General features: G+C 44.6%; 1 protein-coding gene across 4 annotated transcripts in view; it reads left to right on the top strand.

Annotated features, from left to right (window-relative positions):
• Positions 1-2718: 2718 nt before the first annotated feature.
• The window catches only part of RNF130 (ring finger protein 130), a 116793-nt gene continuing 108168 nt past the window's right edge, over positions 2719-11343 (top strand). For 2 of the 4 annotated variants that reach the window (XM_074313341.1, XM_019716940.2), the window contains exon 1: positions 2721-3359. In XM_074313341.1, coding sequence (XP_074169442.1) covers positions 3113-3359 — 247 coding nt within the window. In that variant the 5' untranslated portion in view covers positions 2721-3112. Of the gene's footprint in view, positions 3360-11343 lie in introns of all 4 variants that reach the window. The other 2 variants (XM_074313339.1, XM_074313340.1) reach the window with 2 other exon arrangements.

The raw sequence follows: 11343 nt of genomic DNA, 5'->3' as shown, positions 1-11343 counted from the left end.
AACTACCATACATTTTGCAAGAGCACAAAGATGTACCTTATATGCATTAGAACAGGTGCCCGTGGGTCAGGTAATGGGAGTGAAGGTCAGTGATAGAAAGGAATACATAACTAGTAAGACAGGAGTCTTACTAGGACCAAAGGGGATCATGTGCCGTTTAAGAAGGAAAAGGAACAGGAGGAGGAGGAGTGTGAGGAAGAGTGAGACTCTGGACAAGCCTTCGAGTTTTCCAACACTGCCCAGGGAGCCCAGCTAGGGCCCTGATCCCTAGTGCCCCCCAAGTGCTATGTAGTGTGCTTTGCACACAGGCTACCCATCTTCATGGCCCTATGACGGTCACCATTGCTCCCAGAGGAGGCAGATCGGTTCCTGAAGGAACCTTACCAGGAACTGGAGCTGGGAGATTGGCAGCTGGGCCTACCGGAGCTCTGTGAAGGGGGATTTCACCTGGGGATGACAGGTAATCTGGGATTTCTTATGAGATGGGAGTTGGAAGCAGAGGTAGGGAGAGCTGAGTGGTGAAGTCAGAGAAATGGCCCCAAAGAGGAAGAGGGCTCATGGGCAGCTCACTCCCAGGCCAGCGTGGGCCTGAGTCAGACTGTAGCACAGTCCTTCACTATAGGATCTGCTATAGCCAAGCACCACCTGTGCTTTTATTTACATAATACTTTTAATCGACTCACTCTTTTTCACTTAAATAATTGTTTTAAAAGGTAGTTTTGATACGAAAATTTGAAATCAGGATCTCAGAGACATATATGTACACCCATGTTCATAGTATTTGCAATAGCCAAAAGGTAGAAACAAGCCAAGTGTCTGTCAAAGGATGAACAAAACATGGTATATACATACAATGGAATATATTCATCCTTAAAAAGGAAAAAAAATATCTGACATGCTACAACATGGATGAACCTGGAGGACATTACACTCAGTGAAATAAGCCAGTCACTAAAGGACAAACACTGCGTGATTTCACAAGGTTCCTGGAGTGAAATTCATAGAAACAGAAAATAGAATGGTGGTCTGGGAGAGGGGGAGAATGGGGAGTTGTTTAATGGGGACAGAGTGTAAATTTACAAGATGAAGAGTTCTGAGGATTGACAGAGGTGATGGCTGCACTACAGTGTGAATTTACTTAATGCCACTGAACTGTATATTTAAAAATGGTGAAGATGGTGAATTTTATGTTGTATTTTACCACAAATTTTTAAAGGTAGGTTTTTGGGTTTTTTTATCACTATCATAAATGAAAAACTTCTTGACCGACAAGCAAAGTCTTCATAAAATTAAAGGCAATTACACCCCCAAATGCAGGGTGGTGTTAACAACACCCTAGATGCTGGTGCTGGTTGAAGCTGTGCACAGACACCTCATCTCATTTTAACAGGGAGGTCAGCAAATGCCAGAGAAGTGCTAAAAGTGTTTCAGAACCAACTTTCTCCTTGACAAATTCAGAAGGGCCAGAAGAAAGCTTTAAAGGGACCCTCTTCTCCACACCTGATTTAACAGGGTGGGCCTCCATAATCATTTCTCTTGCTAGGGGCATGGGAACCCCACACTTTGCTAGACCCTGTAAGGACAAAGGAGACAGGGGCATGAGTGTGTCAGTCAGGGGGCAGCCAGGGCATGTCAAGTAAGAGGAGCAGAGCAAGGGGACCCCCACACAAAAGGGCTTGTTCAGGCCCTAAGTGGTCCTGGGCTGTCTGGGCAGGAATTCCAGGTCTCAAGTGCCTGAGCCTAAGTAACTTGGTCCCAAGGACTCCTTACCCTGAGAGGAGGGGTCCAGCTGAGGCAGCGCCAGAGCAGAGCCCTCTTTAAATGCTGGACCCAGGATGGGGGGCTGGTTACTTTTGTCTAGGCGCTGTACGTCCTGGAAGAAGTCTCAATATGCATAGACTAGACAGACAGTGACTGGGGGAGTGGGGTTGGCAGGAGGGCAGAAAGGAAGGAATTGGAGGGAGAAATTGTAAAGGATATCGCTAAGAAGGCACCGGTGGACATCTGATGTTTCAACCTGCACTGCACCCATATCCCTCTCCTGGAAACAGCATCTCAGTTTTCCTTTGCGAAAATTCCGTAATTCTCAGTACATTTGGTTGGGAAAGGCTGACTCCACCCTCTTCTCACTATAGGAGGAAGGAGATCCAGGCCTGGCCACCTGAGCGATAATGAGGATGCCATCCAATATCCTAGAAGTTCCTAAATTCAGCTGCACCTGAACCATCCTTCCCCTTTATTTATGCTTTAGAAGGGTGCATAGTTTAACTGACACGGTGTGTGGGTGTGTGTGGATGAAGCAATGTGTGTGGGAGGTTGGGGTGGTAGATGTCTCATTCTCTAACGCCTCCGGAGGTTTCATCTAGTCTGTAGGTCTTTCCTAACCTCGGATGTCCTTAGCGTGTCCTTAGACTAATGGGCCCCATACTCTTATTTATTTATAGAGAACGCACTCCTGCGTGATGTCAATTACATGACTTGGAGTTGACCAGTTGAAATATGAAATCTCAGACATTTAATTTTAAAATCGTAAAGTTTCAGCGTTTTTCTTTTCTATTTTCGACGCCGTACAGATAAACAGTGCACAGAGCGGGTCGAGCGACTGACCCTGCCTGCTGGGGCCCTCGTGCAAGCGGGCGGGAGCGGGCAGGGCCTCGTACGCATGCGCGCGGGGCCGGGCTGCACCCAGGCCTGCGCGTTACCACTCGGCAGGCGGGGGGCGGGGCGGCGGCGAGCGCGCGCCGTAGGCGGCAGCCGGACCAGCGGGACTTTGTGCTCTTCAGGCCCGCTTTCGGGCGCCAACACTGACCCCCGCCCCCGCAACCCCACCGCCGCGTCCTCGCGTGGCGCCCCCGACTGGGCGGGCCCGGGCCCTGGAGATGGAAGGGGCCCGCCCTCTCAGCCAGGGAGGGGCCCCGAGGGGACGACCGCGCGCGGCCTGACCCTCAGTCCACGCTGAGAGGCCCACGGGCGCGTCCGCGGCGCCGAGGAGGGCCTCGCTCGAGCCCGATCCCGCGCGCGCTCCCGCCGCAGCACCGGCCGCGCCCGCCCCGCCTCTCGGCGCCGGCTTGGGGAGCCAAGTCCGCGAGCGGCCGCGGCGGCCGGAGGGACGATGAGCGGCGCGGCGCGGGTGGGCCCGGCCCGGCTCGCCGCGCTCGCACTGCTGACCTGCAGCTTGTGGACGACGCGGGCGGACAACGCAAGCCAGGAATACTACACGGCGCTCATCAACGTGACGGTGCAGGAGCCCGGCCGCGGCGCCCCGCTCACGTTCCGCATCGACCGCGGGCGCTACGGGCTCGACTCGCCCAAGGCCGAGGTTCGCGGCCAGGTGCTGGCACCGCTGCCCATCCACGGAGGTGAGTGTTGGGCTGGAGCCGAAGCCCGGCTCGGGGTAGGTGGGGGTCCCTGCTCTGCTGGGTCCCCCGCGCCGGTCGGCGGACGGCCCCCGAGCGAAGTCTCGCTGGTGCGCAGCTCGGCCTGTTCGCGGCTGGGAAGGAGGCTCCAGAGCGTGGTTGGGTTTTCCTCTCCTCAAGATTTGAAGAACGTTCCTGTGCGTGCAGGAGGCTTGTTTACGGGAGGGCGCTGGACTGCGAGTTTGCAGGGACGGCTCAGACAAAGGAGGCGGTGGAGGAGCGCAAATTCAGTCACGGGGGGGAGGGGGGAGATCTTAACCTGCCGGAATCACAGACTTAACGCTGCATTGCATCGCGAAGGATGAGGTCCTTTTCTCACGTAGAAATGTGCCTTTTTTTAAAAAAAGTGGCAAGTGGGGCCGGGGGGATGGAAGAGGAAAATGCGCATCTTCCCTGTTGCTTTTGGCCCTTGTTTTGCCCCAGTAGTTTTACTTTAATTTGACGCCTGAAAAATCGCACATTATGGAGAATCGGATACCAATTGAAACTAGAACCCAAGTCTTCAAGTCAGGGGTACCGACCAAAGGGGAAATAAGTAAAATATTAAAGAATTGTCTTTGAAGCCATTTAGTTCATTCTCTGTTAAGCATAAACATGGGTTCTGTTTAGTTATTTAGTATAAAACATATATTTGTAGAAATTACTGGTCATGTTTTAAAGGAAACTTTTTCCACACTGTGGAGTATGATTGTTTGGCCCACGGAGAACTTTTTGGAAAATACTGCCTTCACCCCCACTCTCACCCTAAGAATGCTGAGCCTGGGATTTTTTTAAACCGCTATTTGTGTCAAGATGACCTAAACTAGGCAACCTAAATAAGTTGTTAGTTTTTATACTCTAACAAATGAAAACACCATGTCCCTTCTGAGGTCTGTATTTGTATGCTAAAGTGCGAAGCTGTTGTATTCTTGGAGGCAGTCTGGCCCACGAAAAAGAATCACCTAAGGCTTTCATTTGTAGCCTGTCCCCAATTTAGGCCGGCCTTTTAAAAGTCCATTTCTAAACCCATAACCAGGTGCTTAAGGTGCATTTCTCATCTCCACTTTGTTAAAAACGATGGTCAGGGTCCCAACTTGCCCACGGAAACAACCTGGGTCTCTTGCTCATTCCGTAAATATATGCGTGCCTGGTCTGTGCCAGTCACTGTGGTTGGGACACACATAATGTTGCCACACTATGGCGCTAACAATGGTTGCCTATTTTCTGGTGCTGAGGAGAACCCTGAGGGTCATGTGGAAGAGTAGGAAGAGGAAGAGAAAGGCAGGCTGTTCTGGAGCAAGAGCTGGCCCTGTGCAGTGTTTTGAAATCTGTGGTTTGTCTTTGGGGTTGGTTCCCCTAGGTACCCCAAATCCATGACTGTCACTAGATTATTGCCTTCATAGTGTTCCATGTGTAAAGCTACTTGTTGGTTGCCTGTCACAAACAAAAGCACCATCTTTGAGAAAGCTTGTTTTTGGTGTCTGGATGGAAGGGTTCTGGGAACTAACGGGCACTGACATGTGGATGAAGGTTAGTCCTACTTCCCTGTCACAGGGGAAGTAACGCTGTAGGAGCAAATATTCCGTGTCACGCTGTTGGTAAACTGTGTGACACTAGGGAAGTAATTTGGCCTCTTAGCCTCAGTTTTATCAGCAAAACGGTATGATGAAATATTTACCTTGTAAGGCTGTTGAGAGGCTTAAATGGTTCCTGCGTTCTTAAAAGAGCGGTCTTGTTAACCTAAAGGAATGTCTAAATTAGTGGGATTTTAGACACCCCATTAGAGTGAACACATTGGGGCAGTATGTGAAGACTGAGTCTGGGGTCAGTTCCCCTGAATGTGTGTCTGCTCCTTCTCTATTCGCTAAGGGCTCATTTGGTGTTTGCACCTGAATTTGCTCCAGGTTTTATTATGGTGGTGGGTTCCTACAGGTGGTTTGTGTCTGGCTTTGTTCTAAGGGGTCTGCACACATGGGTTCTTTCCGTCCAGCAAATACTAATTGAAATCCCACCATGTGCCAAAAACGGAAAAATCTCTCCCCTTCCTGACGCTGACATTCTAGTTGGAGTCTTTATAAGTCAGTTTACCTGTAAATTGTTTTAAAATCTTATCTGTTTACATGAAATCCAGGGCATTTTTCTGCTTTTGCAGCGGGAACTTAGGAATGTATTTTAAAAACAAGAATAGTGGTAGAAATCTGTTTCATTCATGTTTAAGAAACTGGCTTAAAATTGGAGTAATGTTTAGGTATTTCACATGTTATTTAGTGAGTTTCACATTTTTATATTTTTAGAAAAAATATTGCACTTCTTATGACCTTTATGCTTTTATAATTTTGAATTGAAGAAAATTCTTAACATCTTTATTAAGGGCTTACTGTGTTGACCCTAAAAGTGACGTTTAAATTATAAAAACAAAAAGTTTTGAGATGAAGTTCCTGGCAAAAAATAGCTGTAGTCAACAGATGTGAAATTAATGAAAATTCATTTTGAGGATAAGTATTTGGTAGAAATGAACATGAAGACAAAAGAACTATAGTTTTCCTAACTCTTTAAATCTATGACTTGGTTTATGAAATTCGAAACCTCTCTTGTTATTTGTAATGCTACTATCAATTATGCATGTATGAAATACTGAACAAGATTTATTTGTCCTATACCTTTAAAGGGCAAATTGGCAATTTTTTTTTAGATGCCATGGTATTTGAAAAGTACATTTTGGAAAGTGTTAAACTTCATAAAATACTTCATAAGCAAGTGTACTTTTAAATGTTCCTTGTCATCAAATAGAATGCATTTGCAAATGGAGATTCATTTGTTTGGTGCCAACAAATTTCATATTTTAACTGATAAAGAATTCATTTTTAGAAATGGACTTTTGAAGGAGCATGTCTTATATTTATGTGCAGATCATAGTTGCTTTCTCAAAGAGTGAGCTTAGACCTAGAAATAAAATGTAAACTAGCTAGTAGTAGCTACTGTGGAGCAGACATTGTAAATGTGCTTTTTGTTTGAGCCTGGAGTGGGGGTTGGGAGAGGAGAAGGCCGGGTGTTGATGATGTCATTATGTATGCAGATGCACTGGTGGGAAGAATTTGGTATCAGCCACTTTTTGCTTTGCATAGAAATTTTCAGGATTGGATCTTACAGCCTTAGAGAACCATTTTCCCAAATGATAAACTTTTTTCTTTTTCCCATGTTGCTGACTAACTGTAGGGATGCAATAAAATTCTTTAAAAATAATCTTAGGTTTTTATGTTTTAAAAAGTGATTCGATTGGATGCATCAATTAAACCTGAGCTTGGTTTTTCAAATTCTCATAAAAAGTAAAGGAAATTGATGTGGAAATAAGACCTTGGATGAAAGGGGTCATGTAATGTTAGAATGCATAATGGTAAATGCAGGAGCTACTAGATACATAGATTTCAGAATATTTGGACAAAAAGTAGGAATGATCCTGGGAGCAGAGACTCTGAAAGGAAAGAATTCAGAAGGAGCTGGAGGCTCTAAAAACCAAATTTTAACATAAACTGAATAACTAAGCAAAAAAATAAAGGAGACATATACAATAAATATTTTTACAATTTAGAAAATGTTTTTACATGCTGCATTTTCCCTTTGATTTTTGGATGACCATTAGCATATAAATATTTGAATTTTTTAAAAAATCATTTACCTCCCCACCAAATGTCCATCTTGCTACCATCCAATTTTTCTCTTTCTCTTTATGGAAGAACTCATAGTTGTCTATACTTGCCGCCTTCAGTTTTTCCCCACTAGTGTTCTTCACATTATGGAGAGCTCTGCTGTGTCAGTGATCTTGATAAAGACATGACATTTTGGATCTCAGTGTGTGAATGGTGGGGTGAGACTAAGAAAAAAATTAATAGGAATGAATATATGGACCTGAATTTGGGTTAAAAACTCACCTGCATAGAAAGGAGTTGAGGCGAGGTAAGGCTTAGCTGCCTGTCACAGGACAAAGCCTGTGAACTCTCACGGAGAGGCCCGGTCTAATCTTACATGCATTTGGGCATCTGGATCCTGGGCAGCACTGGTCCCACTTCCTGTAGGCCAAGCATACTTGTAGTTTGTTTAGTTCTGAACGTGAGTTTTAAGAGATGAACAAACTACAGAGTATTAATTTGAAGTACTATTATAAAAGGAAAATCCTTCATTTGAAGGAAGGTTAGATTTGATAGCTTCTAAGATCCCTCCACCTCGAACAAGGTGTGACTGTAAAGTAGTAAGACAAATCTTAAACAGATCTGCCAGAATATACCCATTAAGAAGAGTGTTGTTCTTTTCAAACCAATCACAGGTATGTACACATGTATACACATTGTGCATGAATGAAAACATAAATGTAAACACTTTTAGAATTTATTTTTCTGAGGTTATCTTTTTGATTGAACAATTTAAAAAATATGTGCAGTGTGTCAAACCTTTGTCTCTTTCTAGGTATATTTGAATTTTGACAATTGACAGTTATTTGGAGGCAGTGTGTGTTTTTTCCCCTATGCTTGTGAACTCTCTTTTTAAATAATGCTCAAAGGGAGTCCAGTAGTGTTTGGGGCCATGTCTGCACGGGTGGGGTGAATGCAGAGTCCCCTGAGCTGGTTCTTTTCAGTATAGGAGTCTTGACTTGTTTACAAAACAAAACTTAGCTTTTCAGGACCCTCAACATTTGTTTGTTTTATCATCATTAGAGTATTTTATTCATTAGACATTCATTATTTTCCATAAATCGTAGTAAGTATGGCTTTCTTTACTGTTGGAGGCAATTTTGAATAAAACAAACGGAACCCTTCAAAAGTCAAAGGAAATAAATGCAGAACTACTTAATAAACACCTACTCAGCTTGTGTCATGTGAGTCCTGCAATGTGTGCAAAAGACATGGTATGTAATTCCTGCCTTCCTTTGTCCTCTTGCTGAGATCAGTCTTGTCTGGATGGCCCTGGGATGTGCCCTTACAGAAAACGGTGTGGCTGTCTTAACTTACAGGGGGATTTTGCCCTGAAGCAGGTTTGTGCAAACTATAGCCAGGGGCCAGCCACCTGTTGTTTGAAACAGTCTATTAGAACACAGCCATGCCCATTTGTTCATATGTCTGGACTGCTTTCAGGCTAGAGAGTGAATGCTTGTAAGAGGAGCTTATGTGGCCTGCAAGCCTAAAAACTATTTACTCTCTGGCCTTTTAAGAAAACAGTTGACAGTCCCTGTTCTAAAGGTTCATTTAAACCTTAGTTTTTCCCATCAAAAACTATGTTACAGATTTATGGATGAGAATTTGATTCCTAAATTGTCCCAAATTGTGAGCTCCTGGAAATTAGGGACAATATCTTCTTTGTTTCAGTCCAGCACCCAGGACTGTGCCTGGCACTAGCAAGCCACTGGGATATGGGATTGCATTTAACCCTGTGGAGCTTGGTCTGGTACTGCACCCCAGTGGCAGGCGTTGTAGGAAGGTGTGTGTATGGGGGAGGGGGGTGATGGACAGAATATACTGTAGGGCCTCTGTTTTTGTGCTAGATCATAAATGGCATGGAGACCAGAGAAACAAAGATCACTTGGACGTGTGGTCTAGAACGGTTTCATTGACAATGTGGAATTTGAAGTCAAACTTGAGTAGTTCTGCTTCTGCCATAATGGAGCAGCAGGCACCAGGGTTGCCTTCCTACCTTAAGTGACTGGAGAACTTGACAGTTATGAAACAGCAGTTTTAGAAATAGGTCAATAAACAGCACAGGACAGTGATCTCAGAGAGAGGAAATAAACAACAGAGCTCTGTGAGTGCCCCAGCCTACCACGTGGAGTGTTTCCAAGCTGCAGTGCAGCGGATTCCCAAAAGAATCCGGTGGTCTTCGTGAACTGATGAGAAGGAGTTCAGAGCTCAAGAAGGCAGAGGAGGCTTGAATGCAGTGGAAGTAAAGTGCCAGACAGGAGGGAGCTGCACAGACAGTGAGCTCTGGAGAACTGCACGGTCCCCTCAAGCCTCTGGTTGAGTGCTGATCTGCACAGCTGATAAAGAGTGGTCAGAAAGTAGCAGGTGGAGTCCACATGAAGCTGGGAGTCGTTTATAGTCTCGCTAGTCAAAGGGTGAGGGCAAAGGGTGAGGCCAGACTAGCCCCAGATAGAGAAGCCTGTTCTGGATGCACCTGTCAAAGCTCAAATGCAAACCTTAAAAGGATCAGACTGATTCCAAGTAACTGAACTGGTCCAGAACAAAGTCCAACAATATTTAAAGCAATACAATAAAATCCGCTCCCGAAAACATAAATACAAGACAAATATCCAATAAAAAATTACCAGGCATGCTAAGAAACAGGAAAATGTGACTTATAACCAGACCAAAAAAAACAGTCAGTAGAAACAGGCCTAGAAATGGAACAAATGATGGAATTGTAGGTAAGGATGTTAAACAGCTATTATAAATATGCTCAATTTACTCAAAGATGTTAAAAAAACAAAAACAAAACATGAACATGATGAGAAGAGAAATGGATATAAAAAGACCCACATCAAACTTTGAGCAGTAAACTCAAACCTAGAAAAGTGTGGGATTTATACTGACAAAAAGAAAAGGAAAGGGTGTACCTGGAGGATGGTTTTTCCTATTTGGTGCTCTCATCTTATCCTGGCAGTGATATGGGTAACACATATTGGGTACATACTGTGTACCAAGGGTCTGGTACATGGGTTATCAGTTCTCCTAACAGCCATGGGTGGTACCAGGTCCTCGTTTTGTGGATGGAATTCAAGGCACTTCTGTCTCTCACTTAGTGCCTTTTTTCTTTATAGCACTTAACATGATTGGAAACTGTGTATCTATTTTGTTTGTTTCTGAGGGCGGGGATCTTGTCTCTGTGTCCACTCTTATATGTGCAATGCTTACTGTGGTACCTAGAAGATAGCAGGTGGCACTGGGTGATTAATGTTGGACAAACTAAAGCAGGTGAGGTAACCCACCAGCTGCATGGCCGTGGGAGTTCAGTGGAGCTGGGACTGGATGTATGAGGCGTGATAAAAGAAATATGGTGAATGTTTAAATAAAAAAGTGTATTACAGTAAAAGACACATTGCCATTAATACCCCTCAAAATACACCCCTTGCTTGGAGCACCCTTATCCCATTGTTCTTGCCACTTTCTAAAGCAGTTCTGGAATTCCTCTTTCATGAGTGTCTTTAGTTGCATTATCATGGCTGCCTCGATGTCTTGAATTTATTCAAAACGTTTACCTTTCGTGGTCATTTTGAATTTGGGGAAGAGCCAGAAGTTGGACAATGCCAGATTCGGTGAATAAGGTGGATGAGAACACACCGTAATGTTTTTACTTGACAAAAATTGCCATACCCGAAAAGATGTGTGACACTGAGCCTTTCCGTTGTGATCACAAAATATGACTGCTGCTGCCGAGTGCCATTCAATGGAAAGGCAAGGATGTTCAATATGGGAAGCGGTGCGTCGAACCTTAGTAACTGGTGTGACAAGTTTCAACTTGTTCAGTTGGGTGTGAGCTACGGTTGAGGGAAGGTGTGTTTTAATGTGTGCCATAAATCATCCTCCCTCATGACAGCGCTCCATGTCACACATCACTTCTGGTATATGGCAATTTCTGTCAAGTAAAAACATTACATACAGTGTGTCCTCATCCACCTTATTCACCGGATGTGGCACCGGGCAACTTCTGGCTCTTCCCCAAAGTCAAAATTATTCAGGATATCAAGGCACCCACAACAGTGCAACTAAAGACACTCACAAAAGAGGGCTTCCAGAACTGCTTCAGAAAGTGGCAAGTGCATGGGATAAGTGTGTTTGAAGTGAGGGGGAGTATTTTGAGGGGTATTAATGGCAATGTGTCTTTTACTGTAATGAATTTCCTTTAACTGTATTGTTTGGTCACACCTCATAGGTCTGTCTGACTTGAACCACTTCTTTGTACTGCT

This window comes from Rhinolophus sinicus, linkage group LG10, assembly GCF_036562045.2.
Source record: "Rhinolophus sinicus isolate RSC01 linkage group LG10, ASM3656204v1, whole genome shotgun sequence".
Classification (NCBI taxonomy): domain Eukaryota; kingdom Metazoa; phylum Chordata; class Mammalia; order Chiroptera; family Rhinolophidae; genus Rhinolophus; species Rhinolophus sinicus.
This window is presented reverse-complemented; position numbering and strand designations above follow the sequence as displayed.